The sequence below is a fragment of the Plecotus auritus genome (assembly GCF_963455305.1).
Source record: "Plecotus auritus genome assembly, chromosome: 10".
NCBI classification, from domain to species: domain Eukaryota; kingdom Metazoa; phylum Chordata; class Mammalia; order Chiroptera; family Vespertilionidae; genus Plecotus; species Plecotus auritus.
The window spans coordinates 36,694,085-36,716,443 of NC_137785.1; the positions used below are offsets into that span (position 1 = coordinate 36,694,085).

Here is a 22,359-nt window from a genome sequence, read left to right on the forward strand (position 1 = left end):
CATCCTCATCATGACAGCTGAGTCACCAGATGGTGGCTCTGCCCCCAGTGTTACCTCCTTAACAGCATATCCAGAGGCAGAGCAAGTTTGTTCTGGCCCAACTCTGTTAATTCAGCTTATAATTTACATGCAATAAAATATACCCATTTGAAGTGTACAATCAATAAATCCCAAAAGGTTCCCTTACCCGTTGGTATTTTAAGGTATAATTTTATCACATATGTTTGCATCCCTAAACAATGTTTGCTTGTGCTTGGTTTTGAGCTTTATAAAGAGTATCATCCTATATGGAGTCTTCTGAAAAAGGGAAATCGCAGAATGGGAATAATATCAACATCTGTGTTGGACTAACAACAGATGATATAAATTATAAAAAAAAAAAAAAATCCCCTTCAGAAATGTGCCATTGGCAGAAGACAAATGCCAAGAGAGGGTAGCTCAGGGACAGAGGCAGAAGAGTAACTGCACTCAGAGACTGGTAAGATCCACAACATGCCTGCTGCACACCCAGTAAAACAGTTAAAGCAGTTTCAAATGCTACAATGGTGTCTGGGACTCATCAAAACAAGCCTAGAGGTGAGGCTGGCTTCACAGTCCATGTCAAGAGCTGTAAAATGTGTAGGACCCACATCTTCCTCATCATTTCTTAATTCAGTTAGCAAACACTGACTCTGTGCCAAGTTCTAGTGATAGTGATGACCAAAACAGACTTTGTCCCCATCCTCATGGATTTATCCATCTAAAGAGAGAGAGACAGACATACAGATGCTGACACCACAGATGGTCAGGGCTGAGAAGAGGGAAACCCAAAGACTGTTGGAAGCCCAGAACAAACACTTGACACACCCTGGGGGATCAAGGAGGGCTTCCTGGAGAACAAGACATCTTAATTGGGACCTGAAAGAGGTGTGAAATTATTTGTGAGGAGGAAGTTGTGAGAAAGAGGGGTACTCCAAAAAGAGGGAAAAGTATGTGCAAATGCTCGGAGGTAAAAAGGAGTCTGGAGTGCTCTAGACCAGCACTAGCCAATAGAAATAAGAGGGCCACCAATGTAATTTTGAATTTTCTAGTAGGCACATGAAAAAAACACACACGTTAATTTTAATAATGTTTTATTTAATTCGATATATCCAAAATATTACCATATTAACATGTGATCAATATAAAAATTGAGATATTTTACATTCTTTTTTGTAGTAGTCTTTGAAATCCGATGGGTATGTCACACTTGAAGTACATCTCAATTCACACTAGCCACATTTCAAGTGCTCAACCACATGTGACTGGTTGCTGGACTAATGAACAGCACAGCAAGACCCTTGCTGCTCCAAACACTGGCATGACTTCGGAGCTTATTAGAAATGCAGAATCTCAGGCCGCTCCTCAGACCCACTGACTCACAATCTGCAGTTTAGCAAGACCCCAGGGAATTTGTATGCACATTAGTTTGAAAAAAAAAAAATGGGTTCAGTTCTGCCTAAAACATTCTGTGGCTTCCTATTTCCCTCATGACAAAAGCTCAGCTATTGACCTTGGCAATCACTCATTCATTCATCACTGTTACTGAGCACCTAGTGAGTGCCAGGCCCTGCACTGGGTGATGCTGGGGACACAGGAGGCATGAAGACAGACCTGATACCTACCCTCATGGAGCTCTCAGGCAATTAATATAGATAAGTATCCAAATCCCTATTGCATTCTGACCATCATAAACATAATGTAAAGTGTGTGAGGAGTATTACAGGTGGCCTGACCTGGTTTTGAGTGGAGGGGGCATCCGAAAATAACCCAAATACATAAAGAGAACATGATTAGGGCAAAAAGCCATGAGCAGATTAAATGTCCTACTACAGGGGAGGAGCCTGCCAAGCAACACCAGCCTGTCCATGGTCACTGAGAAGGATCATTTTCAGGCTTCAGAGCAACGGGGATAAACGCCTGTAGGATAGGGTTCCCGGAAACAAGCCAGGGACAGAGCCAGGTGATAGTATCACACAGATCTGTCTGCATTTAGAAAATGAGGAGAGGGAAGGCGGTCAATTGGCCAGCACAGGGAGGACTTGGGGCAAGGAATTGTAGGTTTCCTTTTCTCTAAAGAAAATGTCTTTTAATAAAACATATGTGAATTTGCATTAAAATAATTGAGCAGAGGAGAAAAAGTGTGCAGGATATAAATGGAACAAGAATTGCCATATGCTGGTAATTGTCAAAGCTGGGTGATGGGGACATAGGCTTTCATTAGACTTCTCTATGCTTTTGTGTGGTTTTGAAATTTTCCCTAAAAAAATAGTTAAAAGTGTTTTTCTTTACAAATAATTGGGGATGTTGAAAAGAGATTTTTAGCAGCTGGAGAAGTAAGCTCTTCTTCCCCAAAGAAGAAACTGCAATATCAGAACTGTGAACATCTCCTTTAAGAATGGCATCCAGGAGGAAGGCGGTTAAAGGCACAGACAATGGAACCAACCAAGACTCTTGGATTCTAGTCCTAGGACTGCCACTTACTAGCTATGGAACCTGAAGCGTTTGGTTTAAGCTCTAAATGCCTCTCACGAAACACTGGGAAAGGAATAGTAGCTGCCTCCTAAAGCCTGTATGAGGATTACTGAATTAATCCATGGAAAGGGCTTGGAACAGGCCTGGCATGAAAAAGGCGTCAGGTAGATATTGGCAGTTATCATTAAAGCACATGCTAGCCAGATTTAAAACCACAAAATGTCTCAAAGTGGGTGCATTCACAGTTAGTTGCCTTACCCTAAATTCACTGTCCCAATAGTCACTGACATCATAGCAGAAGACAAAGATTCTCCCAACACCAAAGATTCCTCTACATATACAAAATCCTTTTCTATAACTGTTGTTCCCAGTGCTTGTAAGACACCATTTAGACAAATTACACAAGTCACATTTACAATGATAATTATGAAAATTCATGGTAGAAAATCCCCTCAGTGGATGTGACTCAAAAGGAAGCTTACAAGCACTCCTTCAAAGTACATTCCAGCACTTTCACCTTCCAGCACTCTGTTATAGTGTGTACAGACAACAAACCTCTACACTCTTCTTGCCTCTGTAGAATTTTTAAATAAAATGATTCCTAAAAGGTTTTTGCTCTTAAACTCAAACACATGACATTTTTTTTCTTTTTTAAATTTTCTCCCACAACAGCTATTGGTGTTATATTAGTATTCAATGAAAACATGTTCATTGAGGGGAATGTCTGTAATACTGTCAGCAATAAGTAAAAACATGTTCATTGCAAAAATTGTTTTCAAGTAAAGCTACCCCACACACCAACTTCCAACACTCAGTAATAACCATTGGTTACACTGTATTCATCATCCTTACAGATGGTAATGTCTGGGGACTATTTCAAAATAACATGAGTGGGAAGAAAGTGGGTGGGCAGGGCTGGTTGAGCTGAAGACTGTTGGGGCTGGGTGAAGACCTATGTAGAGACCTAGGTGAGTACATTGGTTATGTTCAAGAAAACAAAGAAGTTCAGTTTGTCTAGAGCTTAGGCAGTCAGGGAGACAGGCTGAGATGGTGATGGTCAGGGGCCAGATCACACCAAGCCTTCAGTACCAGGAGGTAGGACCTTATCCTAAGGACACTGGAGAAACATGGAACGTATTGAAGCAGGAGGGCATGATTAGATTTGTGTTTCACAAATATCCCTCTCACTGCCAAGTGGGGGTGGGTTACAGGGAGAGATGGGAAGCCAGAGGCCAAGGAGGAAGGGCAGGCAGAAACAAGGGGGGAGAGGACAGGATTTGGCCAAGGTGGGATCATGACGGCAAGAAGGGGTCAGATGGGAGGCATCCAGGAGTCCTAGTGGACAATCTGTGGAGGCTGATGGGTAGGGCCTGCGGTGGCGGGGGGTGGGGAGGGGAGTAATGGGGAAGGAGGCATCAAAGATGAAGCCCAGTGCTGAGAGCCTGGGGTAACCCCTGAGATAGAGACTGAGAGTTGCAATTTGGGATATAGTGCGTGTTAAGGACCCAGAGATCACTCAGGCTGAAGGGGAAAGGGAATGGTGCCCTCATGAGGCCACTCACATCTGGGGCCCAGGGAAGATGCAGGGGTTTAGGGCAGAGTGGGCATCGCCAGCACAGAGACAGCAAACCAACCATAAAAGAGATTAAGATGGCTCAGGGGTGGGAGTTGAGAAGAGCTCCCCCCACATTTAAGGGATCAGTGAAAACAGGAACTTCTTGTAAAGAAGCAAGACATAGGAAGAAAATCAGGGGAAAGCAGTGTTAGAGAAACCAAAGGGAGAGTGTTTTGTAGAAGGGAATGGCTAACACTGCCAGTTTTTGCCAAGATGGTCAATAAGTGAGCCTAAAAAAGTGCCCACTGAGCCAAGTTTCTTATTGTCAGAGAAAGAAGTTACAAAGAAAGCAAGGAGGGAAGGTGAGAATGAACCTTTTAGGCTGGATTAGAGTCAGAAATATCAGTATTGCCCTAGCCGGTTTGGCTCAGTGGACTGAAGGGTTCAGAGTTTGTTTCCAGTCAAGGGCATGTACTTTGGTTGCAGGCTTGATCCCCCGTTTGGAGCACAGGCGGAAGGCAACCAATCGATGTATCTCTCTCACACCAGTATTTCTCTGTCTCTCCCCCTCCCTTCCGTTCTCTCTGAAAAGCAATAGAAAAATGTCCTCAGGTGAAGATTAACCATATATATATATATATATATATATATATATATATATATATATATATATATATATAAAATCAGTATTGGCTCATGTTTATTTTTATACACAGATAGCTATAACTCTCTATACATATACACACAGAAATACTGATGTGTGTGCATACCTGGGTTTGTACACATACGTATATTTCCTTGCTGTCAGCTAAGAGGGACTAGAAACAGTGACACCCCAGTAGCAATGACCGTACTCAGTGCCCAGACCTTGGTTTCTAATACCTTTCTCCAATAAAAGGAACCTGGGCTCCCTGGAGAAATGGCTGATTCCAGGGCTGGGGCAGGGAAAATGCAAGATAAGCCTGAATCATCTTACAATGCCAGAGAGTAAGGAGGTAGGTACTCAAGAAAAAATAAAATAAATAAAGAACACAGGAACCAACCTGAAAGAGCCCCTATAGCCAAAACGGAAATAATTGGAGTGAAAAAATTAATTATGATAGTACTGGATTATACACAAAGAATAAAATAAATATCCATGAGTCCATACTGATAAAAATGAGTGATTATACAAATAAAATAAATGGAGTAGAAGAGACAAACCTTCCTACAGAAGAATTCTAAATAGTAAATGTAGAAGAAATTAGGGAAGTAGAAAATGAACACTAGAATACCACAGTAATAATTGTCTCAGGCAAGATCCATGATGAATGCTAAAAACTGTGGGTGGAACTTTGAGGAGAATTAGGACATTTGCACAGTCTCAAAGTATCTTCCCATATTTATTATGAAAAATTCTTTTATATTTTTCCCTACTAGAACTGGAGCTTTATTCTCCTCCTTTTGAGTGTGGGCTGGATTTCGTTACTTGCTTCTAACCAACAGAGTAAGAAAAGGGAAAACCATAACATTATAGTTAAGAAACCTGATAGACACCACCTTAAAGTAGTGATCTAGGTAAATATCAGTTGAATGGCATTCTTCCCCAAACCTATAATCCCACTCTAACCATGAGAAAAATATTATAGAAACCCAGACTGAGGGGCAGTACACCTCAAAACTGTCAAGGTTATGAAAACCAAGGAAAGACCGAGAAACTGTCACAAACTGGATGAGACCAAGGAGACATGGCGAATAAATGCAACATGGTGTCCTGGATTGGATCCTGGGACAGAAAAAGAACATTAGTGGAAAACAGGTAGGATATGAATAAAGTCTGGAGTTTAGTTAGAATACTAATCAACATTAATTTCCTATTTTGAACAAGATGTTAACTTTAGAGGAAGTTGGGTGCAGGGTATTGCAGGGTATATGGGAAATCTTTTGTATTTTCTTTGCAACTTTTCTGTAAATCTAAAATTATTTAATATGAAAAAATTATTTAAGTATTTACTGACTTGGTTAAAAGTCATCACCTGCAGAGACCCAAACTCCCTTCATCTGACTCTTCAAATCTCACCTCATGTGTTCTCTACTCCAGGAAGTCCTTCCTGATACCTTAGACTAGATCAAGTACTTCCTCTGGTTCCAACAGCACCCTGTAACTCCTGCTATCCTGGCCCTCCCTGATCCCCGTCTGGTGAGGGGGTGTCTCCCCCACTTAATGGGTGCTCTCAGAGGGCAGGGTGGAGGCTGTCTCAGTCATTGCTGTGTCTCTCTCAAGTGAGGAGTGAAGAGTGTCTGTCTTCCTGACTACTATGGCAGGCAGAAGCTATGTTGGATCCCCATCACTTCTCCTAACGTAACCCTAACCCTTCTGGGCTCAGAGCCTGCCAGAGCCCAACTTCCTCATCTCTCCTACCCCATTCACTCATCTGAGGCTACATAAATAATGTCTCACCTACCCACTTACCAAAACATCCACACACACACTCCTGCCCCCAATACACCAGCTGTCAGAAACACTTGGTGACTATTTGAGGTGCCCAGTCCACAGCCCTTCCCAGCAGACAGACACCCTTGCATAAACCCCTCACCCCCCAGCTATAGCAGGTTGAGCAGAGCTTGAGAGCCAACCCCAGCAATCTGATTCTTGTCCGGGGAATTTGGAATGGGGACAGAGGAGCTGTGGGCACTGCACTGGAATGTCACATGGAGTCAGGGCAAGAGTGACCCAGGGCCAGCCCAGCTGCCTGCAAACAGAGGAAGCAGCAGATGCAGAGAGGCGAGACCACAGTGCCAGGACCAGGAGGAAAGAAGAGTCACTGCCCCATGTTCTGATTCTATCCCGTTCTCACGAGGCCCTTGTCTATTTCTTTCCATCATCACCCACAACCAATCCACTGTCAGTTCTGTTTTCAAAATGTATCCAGCCTAGCTGGTTTGGCTCAGTGGACAGAGCACTGGCCTGCGGACCAAAGGGCCCCGGGTTTGATCCTGGTCAAGGATCAAACGTACCTTGATTGCAGGCTCCTCTCTGGCTCAGGTCTTGGTCGGGGCTCATGCAGGAGGCAACCAGTTGATGTATTTCTCTCACATGGATGTTTTTCTCTGTCTTTCCCACTCTCTAAAAATCAATGAAAAAATGTCCTCGAGTGAGGATTAACAAGAACAACAACAAATGTATCCAGATGACTGTTCACTACTGTCCCTGCCCTCGTCCAGGCCACCATCATCTCTCACTTAGATTATGGCAGCAACCTCCTCATGGACCTCCCTGCCCTAACTCCCAGACCTTGTTTCCATCTATACTCCCTACCTTAGTGACCTCATTTGGGCCTTCATACCACAAAAATGCCAATGACTACACAAATTACATCTCCAGTCCAGATTTCACCCCTGAATACCAGATTCCTAGATTCCACTGCTTGCTCAGCAAGTCCACTGGGATGCTTACTATATCCACATCCACAGCCTCTCTTAGTCTTCCTCTTATAGTTACTGGCATTCCCTCCTTCCTCTGCTAAGGCTAAAACCCTTGGTTGTTGATTCCTCTTTTTCACCCCACACCTATACCCCAAATCCTGCCTACTCATCCTTCAAATCATATCCAAAATCCGACCATACCTCCCACCTCCACTACTACTACTCAAGCTAAGCCACCACTATCTCTGGCTGGATTTAGTGCAGTAGCCTCCTCACTGGAGTGCACTTCTATCCTTGTGTCCACATGGCAACTAGAGGAATCCTATTAGTATCACATCATTCTTCAGCTCTAAATGCTCTGATTTATTCCTATCTCACTGAGAATAAAATTCAAGTCAGGATGGCTCATCCCTACTCCACATGTCCGCTGGGAGCTGGGCTAGATGGCATCACTCATGTCTAGTACATCAGCTAAAACAGGGGAACAGCTAGGGGCTGGCTGGGCCTCTTTCCACATTTCTCTCTAGCAGCGTAGCTGGATTTCTTTATACAGAAGCCCAGGGCTCCAAGAGAGCAAAAGCACAAGCTGCCAGGCCTCTTAAAGGCCCAGGCCTCCCCAACTGCATCACTTTCACTACATTCTATTGGTAAAACAAGTCACAGGTCAGACCGGATTAGAGGAGGAGGAGACTTCACCTTCTAATGGAAAAAAACATCAAAGAATGGGTGGCCTTCATTAGCAGCAGCTATTTTAATCTCATAGTAACAGCCTCATCACTGGCCTCTACTTCAATCTGTAATCCCCTATGGTCAATTCCCCACACAACAGCCTAAGGGATCTGTTAACATATACAACTGACCGTGCCTCTTTCCACTATTTAAAATTAATGCCCTGGTCAGTGTGGCTCAGTTGGTTGGGCATCATCCTATGTACTGAAGGTTGCCATTTGATTCTGGATCAGGGCACATGCCACAGTTGCGGGCTTGATCCCCAATAGGGGGCATGCAGGAGGCAGCTGATCGATGTCTTACTCTTACATGGAAGTTTCTCTCTTACACTCCCTCTCCCTTCTCTCTCCAAAAATTAGTTAAAAATTAAAAAAAATAAAATTCTTTTACAGCTTCCCACTACACATGGGGTAAGGACACACACTCCTTACAGGATCTACGTGGTCTGATCTCTTGCTCCCTGTCAGCTTTTAGGTTCCAACCATGTTATACACACACACACACACACACACACACACACACACACACACTCACCCCAGATTTAATGGGAGTTAATGCCTACTCCTTCAGATCACCTCAAACCTCACTTCTAGAGTCCAGATTAGATTTCCTGTCAAGTGCTCTTATAGCACTTTCTACCTTTCTCTGTAATTTCATATTGTGTGACTAGTTGATGAGTTGAACCCCCCACCCAAGACCGTGAGCTCTTTGGGGGCAGGGAAACTATTTTTTTCTCTGCTGTCTTTCCAATGCTGAGCACAAAGCTGAGGCAAGATGAAAACATTGGTTGAATGCCTGAGACCTCAGAAAAATTTTAAGGCGGCTCCTTAAAGTTCTGTGGTAAGGGAACTGACAGAGTCTCTAGGATGCTGGGATCAGGATCTGAGCTCTGAAATCATCCACCCATCCATCCTATATAATAAAAGCCTAATATGCTAAATGTCCAGTCATCCATTCAAACAATCAAAGCGTAATATGCTAATGATATGCTAAGGATGCTCAACTGCTTGCTATGACATACACTGACCACCAGGGGGCAGATGCTTCAACCGGTAGATTAGCTTGTTGCTGGGGTCTGGCCGACCTGGACTGAGTGAGATGTGCTTGACACACCCTGGAGCCCTCCTGCGGCCCCTCCCCCCGCCAGCCCCACCCCTGATTGGCCACCAACACCCCGATTGGGGCCAGGGCCGGACAGCCAAACATCCACAGCCCCTCCCTCTGGCCGGCCCCACCCCCAATGGGTCCCCATTGGGGCGGGCCGGCTGGACCTCACCTGTGCACGAATTCGTGCACCGGGCCCCTAGTTCATTCAATAAAGAATTATTAAATCCCTACTATATGTCAAGGGCTCTTATAAGTGTTGGAGATAAAGCATGAAATAGACAAAAGCTCCTGCCCTCATGAAGTATATGATCTGGTGGGGATAGGGGAGGGGGGGACAGACAATCCTATATAATAAAAGCCTAATATGCTAAGTGTCCTGTTATCCAGTCGGCTGTTCAACCAATCAAGGAATAATATGCTAATGCCACTCAACTGCTCGCTATGATGTGCACTGACTACCAGGAGGCAGATGCTTAACTCAGGAGCTTCCCCCTGGTGGTCAGTGTGCTCCCACAGGGGGAGTACTGCTCAGCCAGAAGCCCTGAGCCAGGCTCATGGCTGGCAAGTGCAGCGGTGGTGGCGGGAGCCTCTCCTGCCTTTGCAGCAGTGCTAAGGATATCCGACTGACGGCTCCCAGACTGCAAGAGGGCGCAGACCAGGCTGAGCTCCTCGCCCCCCCCACCCCCGAGTGCACGAATTTTGTGCACTGGGCCTCTAGTAAGAAATTATATGTGTTAGAGTGATATGATTAATGCTAAGGAAAGTTAACATACAAATGTTAGTGGTACAATTCTAGAAGGGTGGACAGGAAGATCTCAAGGAGAAGGAGACATCTGAGTAAAGACCTAAAGGAGGTGAAGGTGAGCCTTCACTATCTGGGAAAGTGTCCCAGGTAAAGAGAACAGGTGGTACATTTATACCATGGAATACTATGCAGATGTGAAAACGAAGGATCTCACACCCTTTGAGACAACATGGAGGGACCTGGAGAGTATTATGCTAAGCAAAATAAGCCAGGATCTCACTTACCTGTGGAATCTAATGAACAAATGAAATTGACAAACAAAACAGATCCAGAGACATGGAAGCTTGCAACAGACTAACGATTCTCAGAGGGAAGGGGGGAGGGTATGATGGGAAAAGAATGAACTAGGGGCCCAATGCACAAAATTTGTGCCAGAGTAGGCCTTCCTTCCCCCAGCTGCTGGCACCAGCTTCCCTCTGGCACCCAGGACCCGAGCTTCCCTCACAGTCCTGGCTTTATCTGGAAGGTCGTCCGGAAGGACATCTGGTCTAATTAGCACATTACGCTTTTATTATTATAGGCAGGCATAACCCCATGGACACAGACAATAGTGCAGTGAAGGCCTGGGGAGGAGAGGGTCAATGGGGAGAAAGGGTGACACCTGTAATACTCTCAACAATAAAGATAAACAAAACAGCAAGTACAAAGGCTCTGAGGCCAGTGTGGCTGTAGCAGAGTGAGCAAGGAGGGATGAGTAAACGATGTCAGAGCAGTAACATGGACAGGTCATGCAGGGCTTTGCAGGTCATGGAGAAAACTTTGGCATTTACTTTCTGTGAGATGGAGGCACGGGAGGGTACTGAGCAGGAGAGGAACGTGACCTGACTCAGGTGTTCAGTGTCACTCTGGGTGCATGTGAGGAACAGACTGTGGGGAGCAGGAAAACCATTGAGAAGGCTGCCATGATGATCTAGGCCGTGGTTGGTAAACTGCGGCTTGCAAGCCGCGGTTTGCCGCTCTGTTGACTAATGAGTTTGCTGACCACTGATCTAGGCAGATGATGAGAGTGGACAGGACTAGGGTGACAGCAATGGAGGTGAAAAGAAATATAAAACAAAGAGGGGACTCGAGAACAACTCCAAAGCTTTGGGTCTGAGCAACTACAAGGAAGGAGGTGACATTTACTGAGAACAACCTTGGAAGAACAGATTTTTTGGGAAAAACCAGGAGTTCAATTTGGCCAAGATTACTCTCAAGATATCTCTAGATATCCAAGAGGCGATATCATGTAGGCAGTCAGCAGTCACAGGAGAGGTTCTGAGCTGGAAATAGAAATTTGAGATGTGTTTCCATGCTTATCCATCCCAAATTCCTTACAGAATCCACATGATTTGGCTCCTGCTAGTGACTAGAAGCTCACCTTGCACCTGGCTAAGTCAATGGGTGACATACACACAAATCCTGAGCCCTCTACTTCCCAACTATGTGATCTTGGACAAGTTACTTAACTTTCCCTGCCTTCAGCAACCTCATTAGCAAAAGGGAGATCATACTAGTATTGGCCTCCTAGGACTATTCACTCAAAAAACAATTAACTAAGCATCTAAAATATGCAGCCACTTGTCCTACATGCTAGAGATATTCCTTTTCCGCCCCTCTCCACAATCTGTAAACCACACATCCATCCTGTCAACCCACACTTTTCCTCCGCTCCCTACCAAGACCCTTTCCTTGGTTCATCCCGGATGATCCTGCCTAGGATCCTGCCACAGACATCATCCTGGGCTCCCAGACCCAAGTCTCTCCCGTCAATTTACTGCCAGATGACAGCAAATAGGGCCTTCCCTTCTAGACATCCTCCCATGGCTCCTCATTGCCTTCAGGAAATCCCCAAATAGCCAACAAAATCTTCCACGACCTAATTCATACAGAACTTTCAATAAGATCTCCAAAACCAGATCACCAGGCCGTTTCTCATTGCTGCCTTTGTGCAAGCCATTCCACCGCACCGCAAGTACCGCTCCGCCCCCCCAACCCTATCATTAGGTCTCAGCTCAGGCAGTTTCTCCACTTCAGAAGTTTCCCTACCCGTGCTTCGTCTGGGTTCCCTTGCGTTCAACGTTGCCACCATTAGCGAATACACGCAAATAAGTAACGGAGCCCTTGCTCACTCCTTACTGACGGGGTCTTTCCCGCGTGCTGGGTGATGTCCCACGTGATGGGGCCGCTTCAGGCCTCTGCGCCTACCTCCTGCTCCAACTACGAACGTCTTACCTTCACGCTCTCCACGGTAAGCTTTCTGGCACCTGCCGCACGCCTCAACAGAAATCAACACCTGCGCGGAGCACGGCCAAAAACACCCAATCACGGCCCTTTCCTTCTTCCTTTAGAGCTAGCGACAAGCATCCGGCTGTTTGTCTGACTGCTGATTGGCCGCCTGACATCCCGCCCCTAAACCCGTGAGCGAAAAGAACTCTGGTCTTTGTAGTTTCCCAACGAAAAGTGGGACCGCTGCTGATGCTAAGTAGAGCTCCATTTCCCAGGAGGTGCCCGCATCCCTGAGGTGGAAGACGATACCCTTTGCAACAGGAGGTTCTTGACTGGCCATTTGGGAGACAAAAGTTTCCAAAATGCCAAGGAAACAGGCCCACTTACCTGGAACCCCTGGGATATTTTTTTGGCCTGAAAATCTCAAAACGTCTGGCTCCGCAATTGTACCAAAGGGTAAGACCAGACGTCAGAGGCGGGGGGATAAGTCTGTACCCTTTGTCTGCCTGTTAATCCCCAGATGGCACTAATAAGTTCTATTACATGTATTCAGCACCTACTGGATGCTTGCCTGGCAAAAGGAACCACTCCTGCACAGACTCTGTGGAAACCCTGGCTGACTAAGACAGAAACTTGTTTCTCAGAAACAGGTCAGAGGTGGGCCTTTACCCTTTCAGAGACTCAATTTACCTTGGAAAAGGCAAATGTGGGCTATAATCCTATTCAGAATCTCTGTCTAGGATTCCTTAGGCCCAGACCTCCTGCAGCCCCATGTCTGTACCAATAGCTATAACTTCCCTATGGGTATAACCGACAAGACAAAGCTCTTCCAGCACCCCCTCCCCAAACACATTCCGCACCATGCCTCTGAGGGCTGGGTGAAGGGAGCCAGGGCCCTGCAAACGCTCAGGCGGGCATGTGAGAAAGCTCTTTACTGGGGGGTACAGCAAGGAGGAGCAATGCCATCTCCCCCTACCTGCCCCCACCCCTTCCTAGGGCCCTGGGATGAAGGGGGTCTCCCAACCACTGGACCACCACTGTCTTTGGTACAATAAATAGAAAACAAGGGGAGAGGGGGGGCCAAGGGTCCAGTCCTTAGTGTGGGGGCACGCCTAAACCCCTCTCCTTGACCCCCTACCCCAGGCCCCAATCAGTGCAGGCCTCACCCACCCCAGCTGGGTAGCAGCAATTCCAGTCAAGGGGAGAGATGAGGATGGGAGCCCAGGGCCCCCAGATGGGGGGAGGGGTATGGCTTCAGGAGGGGCCCCAGGGAAGGGGCAGGGTCATGAGCTGGCTGCTGTGCTCTGGGGTACACCACGAAGGCCCAAGCGAGGCCCCAGAGTGGCAGGGTCATCAGGGGGTGGGAGGGGTGGACGACCTCCTGTCATCCGAGTCCGGAGGGCTGAGGCAGCCGAGTGCTGGGGGGCAGGCGCTGGATGGAGTGGGGAGCAGTCAGGAGGGCCGCCCACCAGGCTCACATCCATCAGCTCCGGAGGTGGTGGTGAGGTTGGTGATGGAGGACGGCCAAGGCATCGGGGTTGGGGGGGTAACTGGGTGCCAGCCCCTGGCAGTGATGATGCAGAGGCAGGGGCTTGATGTGTCTTGTGGGGCACATCACCGCCTGCCCAGGGGCGTATCGGCTGGGAGAGTGGGACCTAAAGGAGCAAAGGAACAGTGGGTGATGGAGGCCCAAGTTCCGGGTCCCAGATACCCCACCACCCACCTCCAAAGGCCCTAAAGCCCCATACCTTGGGGCTGTTCATCTCACAGTCAGTGATGGAGGGCCCAGGGCCCCCACAATATCGGTTGCTGTAGCGGTAGGTCCGGTTGTCATTGGAGGAGCCACTGGAGCCTCCTGGAAGTACCAGGGGAGGAGAGAAGAGGCCTTAAGTAAGGAGAGGTGGTGGCTGGGTTTTCAGGTGGCTGAGTCTGATTCATGACCCAGGCCCAGGTTTGGGCTTTGGGTTCTGTGTTAATGTGAAAAAATCAGGCCCACTTTTGAGATTAGGGTTCAGTTTTGGGTGTTGGAGTCAGAACCAATTAGAGGTCTGAGCACAAACTCAGTTTCAGAGATCAGGTCAGGGCCAGTTGGAGCTCTCCTGCCCTAACCTTTGGAGTTCAGGATCATGCAGTTTCAAAGCTCTAGGTAATGGCCCAATGACAAGGTCCCTAAGCTCAGGCCAAACCAGAGCTTCCCCCACAACTGTCCTACCCTATTGGGCACTGGGCACCCACCAGAGCTGGAGATGGAGCTGGCGGTGCTGGAGGAGGGGCAGGTGTCGAGGGGGGCGGGCGAGGTGGAGGCACTGCTGCCTGCCGGGCCCGTGTTGGTGGCCTCATCTGCCGTGCGGCGAAAGAAGCCATGCTGCAGAGCCCCAAGTGGGCTGATGCGGGCGGCGGGCTCATACTCCAGCATGCGCAGCACCAGGTCCTGGAAGCGGAGGTAGTCGGCGGGGCTGTGGCCCGGCTCCCCCGCCCGCCGGCCCCCGGGCCCGCCCGTCTGCACGCCCAGCACCTCCTGCAGCCGCCGTGTCCCAGGGCCCTGGTAATCCTGGCAGGGAGGGGGTGGGAGGGGGGGCAAGAGAGTGGCCGTCAGTGGGCAGGAGGGGCAGGGAGACACACACGGGGAAACAGAGGCACCAGAGAGAAAGTGGAAAAAGAAGCTAAGAAGAGTTGTGGGGTGGGTAGGAGAGAGAGGGTAGATTGGGGAGGAAGGAAAAGACAGACAAGGGGGAGAGAAAGGAAGGGAAAGACACGAGGGAGAGCAGGGAGAGAGGGAGCCCCAAGTGTGAGAGAGTGAGGGGCCACCAGGGTAGGAGGAGCGGCAAAGGGCAGGGGCCGCACCTTCCTGAGTTCCTTTGTCCTCCGTAGGGTCCAGCCACCCCCAGGCAGCCGTTCAAAGTACTTGCGAGCCTTGGGTGCCTGGTCTAGCATGGGGGCTGGTGGGATGCCCAACACCTCCACAATCCGATTCATTTGGTCCACCTGTGAGCATGTGGGCAGTCAGGGTCATCAGGCCAGCCCAGCCTACACCCCCTCCAACACACCCCCTCCTCAGGATCACACCTCATTGGAGCCACTAAAAAGGGGTTCTCCAGTGTGCATCTCCACCAGGATGCAGCCCAGGGACCACATGTCAATGGCCAGGTCATAGGGCGTGCCCAGGAGCACCTCGGGTGACCGGTAGAAGCGGCTCTGGATGTACTGGTAAATCTGAGGGAGGATAGAGGGCAATAGTCACCCCCACTGGCACCCCCAAAACTACAACAAGCCTTCTGCCCTCAAACTGGGGATGTGGTTGCTACAAACCCTGATGTTATCAGCACCAACTTTACAGGAGCCACTACCTCCACTTTACTCATCAGCCTCAAAAGTCTGCTGGCCTAGTCTGTTCCTGATCTCCATCTGTAGGCCTGACTCTGGGCCCCTCTTAGTCAGAGTTTGGCAGTCTGCAAACCTAGGCCCTTCCTACCACCCCAATCCAGACCCTTTTCATGCCATCACCATCATGAATTCAAATGACTGCTTACAGGAAGTTGCATAGCTGAAGCACCTTCCCCAACCTTCCATCACAGCTTTAAGAAGACTGGGTAAACAATACTTAGCTAAGTGCCAACTAGGCTCAAAGCCAACCCAATTTCCCCTACCCTCATCTGGCAGCCTCAAAACTGGCCCCACCCCCAGCCTTCACTCTTCCTTTTCTGACTGGGCAGTATATATAACCTGTGGCCTCTTCTTTACCTACACTGGCCCTTTATCACACACTGGCCCCACCCTTCATACCTATCCTAAGCACTATCCCTTAGGCATCAGCTACTTCACTACCCCATCCAGCCTACCTCGCTAGGCCCCTTCATCTCTGGCCACCAGCTGGCCCCGCCCGGTCCCAGCCACACCCATACCCACACCACTAGTCCCACCCCTAGGGCGGGGCCAGGCCCTACCCGCTGTCCAAGCTGGCAGGAACTGCCAAAGTCCACGATCTTGATGGCACTGCGCTTGGGGTTGCAGAGCAGGATGTTTTCAGGCTTGAGGTCGCAGTGAATGATGCTAAGCTCGGGCGTGGCCAGGAAGAGAAGCGCTGTGCAGAGCTGCTGTGCCAACTTCCGCGTCAGGTTCAGTGAGACACCCCGGAAATGCGTGTTGCGCAGGAGGTCATACAGGTTGTAGGAAAGCAGTTCGAACACCAGGCACAGGTGGTTCCGGAACATGAAGTGCCGCTTCAGGTGCACTGCCGGGAAGGGGACCAAATAAGTGGGTGGGGAAAAAAAACTGAGGCTCAGAGAAGGCCAGTGGTGGCCTGGGGTACGCAGGAATCAAGGAGAGGGCTGGAGCAGATATGTGTCTCTGCTTCTTGAGCACTGGCCAAAGTGTGGTGTGCCCACAGGTACCAGCTGCTAGTCCGGTATTTTCATATGGTCTATAACTTGGATCATACCAAGAAAAAGACTGATTTTCTTAAGAAAAGTGAATTCTTCCCAAGTCTCTTGTCAAACTGTCAGATTAAACCAAAGAGAAAGTTTCTATTTGGTACTGACAGGTCTGTACAGGGACTGATGAAGAGGGAGACAGGCCAAGCACCACAGTTTTCCTCCAGCTAAGGAGGCTCACCAATGGTGTCTTTAATACGATTCTATACTGCCTCATTTAATTTTATAACATTATTTTAGTCTCAGTTCTTTTTTGTATGTGGCAGAGGTTACTCATTTTCCATTTACTGTGAGGATTTATATTTAAAGAAACATACTCTTTAAGTCCTCTTGCTTTTTCTAAGAGGAACCAGTATAAACAAGAGGGAAAAGGCTGGCATAGATGTTAAAAGTAAAGGCTCTGGGAGTCTACTGCCTGGTCAAATTACAGCTCTACTGAGTACACACTCTGTGACCTTATGCAGTAATAGCACCTGAATGCCTTGTTTCTTCATTTCTAGGCTGTGGGCAATGATGCCCCTTCCATGGCACTGTGGTGAGGCAGACAAGAGCTTATTTATGTAAAGTGTTTACAACAGAGCATGACCCTAAGCACCTAAGAAACTCTGACCAGCATTATCTTGTGAATAGGACAAAAATCATAAAAAGTGGCAGAAGAGTCACCAATGTCATGGAATTACAGACCAAACCCTGTCCTGAGGACACCAACCCCATCCTATAGCAGGGGTGACCTGTCCTTAAGCAACTCGTGTTGCCTCAGGGCTCACCTATGTAGTACTTCATCTCGGTGTCATGCTGGTTCATCAGCTCCAGCAGCCGCAGCTCAATCTGGGCCTGGTTCAGGAAGGCCTTTTTGTTCTTGATGATCTTGATGGCCACCAGTTCCTGGGTCTGATGATCATAGGCTTTCACCACCTGCAGGGGCAGGGTATGTCACAAAGTGAGGGAAATAGGAGATGAGGGAGGAGACAGCGCCAGGTACCACTGTTTTGCCTCCAGCTTAAGGAGGTTCACCAATATCATTATCAATATTACTAACAGAAATTCAAAATTGAGTGCTCACCACAGTCAGGCACTAGTATGAACACTGGACATGAAATAATACAACAACCTCATGTGCAGAGTCCTGTTAATTGCAGTTTTTTTTTTTTTTTAAAGAAAATGAAACAGGCACAGGGAAAACCAAGTGACTGGGCTGAGTTGAATGGCCCAGCACAGAACTTGAAGCCACTGAACCACTGACTGTGTGAATCAATATCAGTGGGTGCCCATATCCCCCAATCTCTGGATCTGGGTGGGTAGGGGCATCCCGCACCTGGCCAAAGGAGCCTTTGCCAATGAGGGAGTCAATCTCATAACGCTCCAGCCAGCGCTCGCCACTGCGCACTATGTAGTCATGGTTGTCATCGTCATAACCGTGGTTCAGGACCTTCTTCTCCTTCTTGGTGCTTGAGTCCTGAGGAGGAGCCTGCTGGGCCCGCCGCTTCTTCTTTGCATAGTAGACCTGCCCAGCCGGCCAGCCAGGAGATGAGGACTGGTGAGTGACCTGTGCCAGCAGCCAGGACCCCTCAGCACCCAGCCGGGTCCCCCACCCCCTGCCTACCTCATTGATGTGCTTGTAGGTCTTGATGAGGTCCACGGAGAGCTTGCGCAATGGGGCTGTGGTCACATCCCGGAAGGCCAGAGGAAGCCTCCTCGGCAAGAGCCGCACATTAGGCAATACCTGCTGGGCGGGGTGAGAGGTGGGCACTAAGGACAGACCTTTACCTCCAACCTCAAGGGGGAGAACTAATGGGTGGCTGGCTCATCACTACTGCGTGCCTATTTATTTGGTCACTGTCTGACAACCCCACTAGCAGAGAAAGTCACCAAGGGCAGAGGCTATGTCTTATTCTTGCTGTATATCTTCAGTGCCTGGAGCAAGGCCTGGCATGTAGTGGATAATAATAATAATTATTTTTAAAAAATATTTTTATTGATTTCAGAGAGGAAAGGAGAGGGGGAGAGAGATAGAAACACCAATGATGAGAGAGAATCATTGATTGGCTGCCTCCTGCCTGCCCCCAAGTGGGGATCAAGCCTGCAACCCAGGCATGTGCCTTTAACCAGAATCGAACTGGGGACCCTTCAGGCCGAAGGCTGACGCTCTATCCACTGAGCCAAACCACCTAGGGCTATAGTGGGTAATTGTTAAAGATGGCTGAGTGTTCATTTCTGAACCTCAGTGGGAGAGATCATACAAAAAACTTAGGCTCTGCCCGACCCAACCCTTCGCCTGAGACCATCCATCTGGGTATCCCATCTTAAGGGTTCCCATCTTGCTTTACCCTTATCCCTTAGAGCAGTTGTCGGCAAACTGCGGCTCGCGAGCTACATGAGGCTCGCGAGCCGCGGTTTGCCACTCTGTTGACTAATGAGTTTGCCGACCACTGCTGTAAGGCATTACCTTTACCCAGAAGTTTTGACTTCAGGTTAAAGACATTAGTACATTATTAAAATGTTTTTTAAGTGTTTTTCCCTAAGGCAGTGGTCGGCAAACTCATTAGTCAACAGAGCCGCAGTTTGTTGACCACTGCCTTAGAGCCTTTCCAATGCTCACACGCCCGCCACCCCCCCCCCCCCCCGCCCCAATCTGAGCATCTTTGTCCAGTTATTTCACTTCAAGAGTACTGGATCTGGATCCAGCACCCTGGACCTCCCATTCAAGCTCTACATTTCAGAACCTTAACTGTCTCTATCCCTGGAGATCTATACCCTGTACCCTAGGCCCTGCTAGCTCCAAGACCCTTCAGGCTCAACTTTCCTCCCCTTACACCCCCTCCAGATCTTTCACTCTGGACTTTTTCTTAGTGAACATTTACTGCTTACTATGTGCCAAGCACTGTCCTCAGCATTTTACATGTATTTCATTAACTGGTTTCATCCTCACAACAACCCTGTGAGGTAAATATTATTATTGGCCCCATTTACAGAATAGAATACTGAAACATGGAGAACCTAAGTAATTTTACCTATTTTAATCCAGGCCCTCAAAACCCTGACTTTGCCAGCAACTTTTCTATTATATTCAACTTCCATGGGGCTCTTCATGACCCTGAGAGACTGTCCTGGACAACCACATTATCTTTGGCCCCAAGATCCTTCTATTCCCAGCCTCCCTCTACCCCAGGCAGGCGAGGAGCCAGCTGACAACATACCTGTGTGTGTTCCTGGGGCCCTGGGAAGCCAGAGAAGGGACCATGGCCTGGTGGGATGGCCATGGTGGGCTCAGAGGGCCGCAGGGGAGCGAGGCCTGGAGCGGGAGCCCGGCCGGGGGGCGCCTTCTCGCATCCTGCACCTCGGCTGCCACCGCCGCTGAGACCTGAGAGCAGGCGGGAGGCAGGGGAACAATATGGAAGGGGATGTGTGGGATAATGCCAGGCAGGAAAGAGGTGGACATCAGAGAGAAGGCAAGGCAAGGCAAGGGTGGAGGAAAAGTGCAACAGAGCAACAGGTGGGAATGAAGAGGGGACAGACAGAAGTGGTGAAGGGGAGGGGAAAAAAGGCATAGCAGAGCCCCTCAACAAATGATTACCAAATAAATGAGGTAAACAGCACAAACAGGGGCACATGTGAAAGAGAGTGATCAGGAGTCAGGCAGGAATATGGGCCAGGAAAGAAAAGGACAGAAAGACACCAATAATTGGAGGAAGGAAGAAAACAGAAATCACAGACAGTATGGGGAGTAGAGTTCACTCTTTTCTTCCCATTTCCACTTGTAACCCTCCCCAGGCTGCCCTCACACAAGATCCTGTCCTCCTGCACTCTCCCCTGAATATTGGGATCTCATCAAAGCAAGGTTCATCTGTTTCAAGATCTACCCTTCCCAGCAGATCCCCCAATCCAGAAGTCTAGGATTCCCCAAACCACATTAGAGTCCTCTAGGCCCCCACCAAACCACAGCAAAGTCCTCTGTAGACCTCTAAAACCACATCAGGGTCTTTGGGTACCTCCTGATCACAGTTATCTGAAAACTCCTATATAACAAGAGTCCTACTCCTCTGGTCCACCAGGGCACACCCTTCCCCAGGGACCCTCCCCATATTATGCCAAGACCGCTTCCCTATATTATATTCTCCCACCTCAATAACCACCCCTCCAGCTAGTTTCTCCATACCATAGCCCAACTCCCCAATATTATGCCAAGGTACCCCTTCCAATCAAGGCCCACTCCTCCTGATGGGAGCAAAGGGGATGTGTCTCTTCTCACAATTTATAGTGATCATCCTTCTCTTGCCTACACTGGAGTCTACCCACCTCCTCCCAATCCAATATTCCTACCAGGGCCCTTTCTCCAGGGACTCTTCTGTCCACTGGTCAATCCACAACTGTGCTCATTCCTAGAAGGCCCCATAGCCAAATCCCCCAAATATCACAGAATTCTTCCCTATCTGCCACAACAAAATCCTCTCCCTGCGGGCCTTCCCTCATATCAGTCCCTTTCTCCTATGCCAAGCCTTGCCACCCCACGACCTCTCCTCTCTTGGAGCTCCCCCCCTACCTCTCCCACCCCCCCCCCCCCCCCGCACACCAAACTCTTTCCTGGGGGCCCTCCCACACCAGGATCGTCTCTCCCAGCCACCACCCCCTACCCGGGTCAGGGCTGGTGCGGGGCCCACGGGAGGCTGGGGCGCGGTGGGGCCCCCAGTGGGGTGGGCGAGCAGCCAGCATGGCGGCGGTGGCGGTGGTGAGGAGACAGCCGCCTGTCCCGGGCCGGCGGGCCCCGGCAAGCCCGTCGGCGGGGAGGGCAAGCGGGACAGGAGGCCGGGTGGGTGACAACAGCAGCCGCTACGGGAGGGGAGGGGGGAGGGGGGAAGAGGAGGGGACAGGGACGAGGGTCAACCCGGGGCACACAGGGAAGGGAAAGGCAGGTGGACGGGGGAGGGGAGGGGCGGGTTAACCCTCGACCCGCCGGCCCCGCCCCACGCAGCCACCGGCCCCCAGGGACACAGGTTGGCCTCCCATTTTGGAGGGCCGCCAGGGCCAGCGGGCAGGCCTGAACTTGGCAGTCCACACCTGCCATGGCAACAACCGTGCCATTGGTCGCTGGGCCCAAGAGCTCAACCAATCACAGCTCGGGGCGGTTGTTGCTAGGCGACAATGATGCAGCGGGCAGAGCCGAGCCCAAACAAAGGGCGGGAGCGGGACCCCGGTACCCCTTCCCAGGACAACTCTCTCGGGCTATGCCCTTCCAGGAATCCAACTATGAATAATTAGGCATGGCCTGCACCTGCCCGCCGCCCCACTCCTCTCCTCCCTGCGCCTCCTAAGTCTCCCGGCGACAGGGGGAGGGCGGAGCGCGAGCCGCGCCCCATCTGTAGCCACTTCGTTACCTGAGAACGCAGGCAAGGGGACTCAAACTGCTCGGGAAGCCCGAGCTCAGGCCTGCCCACTGGCTGAAGATATCCGGTGGACGCAGCGAAGCAGGGCCCTGATTACCCAGTAATGCAACCAGCAAAATGGCAACCACAACAAACCGGCCCCCCCTCCCCACAGGCTTCGGGCTCCGCCCCCACTCCCCCAATCCGCTCCCCTCACGTGACTCTCGGCAACACACTGCGCCTGCTCAGCAGAGCCCAGCACACATG

The 22,359-nt window shown here is 49.5% G+C and overlaps 1 protein-coding gene and 1 long non-coding RNA gene across 13 annotated transcripts in view; both read right to left on the reverse strand.

The window, feature by feature from the left end:
• The window catches only part of LOC308236198, a 27,286-nt gene extending 14,883 nt beyond the window's left edge, over positions 1 to 12,403 (reverse strand). The window contains exons 1-2 of the long non-coding RNA XR_013959247.1: positions 12,309 to 12,403; positions 7,046 to 7,154 (exon numbers count right to left, since the gene is read on the reverse strand). This is a non-coding gene — a long non-coding RNA (uncharacterized lncRNA). The remainder of the gene's footprint in view (positions 1 to 7,045; positions 7,155 to 12,308) is intronic.
• An 816-nt stretch (positions 12,404 to 13,219) lies between these two features.
• DYRK1B (dual specificity tyrosine phosphorylation regulated kinase 1B) lies at positions 13,220 to 22,265 on the reverse strand. Of its 12 annotated transcripts, none has more exons than XM_080645592.1 (11): positions 22,105 to 22,244; positions 19,930 to 20,093; positions 18,336 to 18,455; positions 18,048 to 18,236; positions 17,500 to 17,647; positions 16,247 to 16,533; positions 15,369 to 15,515; positions 15,147 to 15,287; positions 14,538 to 14,733; positions 14,051 to 14,157; positions 13,220 to 13,957 (listed from the first exon to the last, which is right to left on the reverse strand). In XM_080645592.1, the coding sequence occupies exons 2-11, from the start codon at positions 19,990 to 19,992 to the stop codon at positions 13,586 to 13,588; spliced, it is 1,770 nt and encodes a 589-aa protein (XP_080501718.1). In that variant the 5' UTR covers positions 19,993 to 20,093; positions 22,105 to 22,244; the 3' UTR covers positions 13,220 to 13,585. The 12 variants fall into 12 exon arrangements, with proteins under 12 accessions (XP_080501718.1, XP_080501715.1, XP_080501714.1 ...); XM_080645589.1 differs by having other exon boundaries at positions 14,538 to 14,853; XM_080645588.1 differs by having other exon boundaries at positions 14,538 to 14,853; positions 18,336 to 18,458.
• Between the last annotated feature and the right edge of the window lie 94 nt (positions 22,266 to 22,359).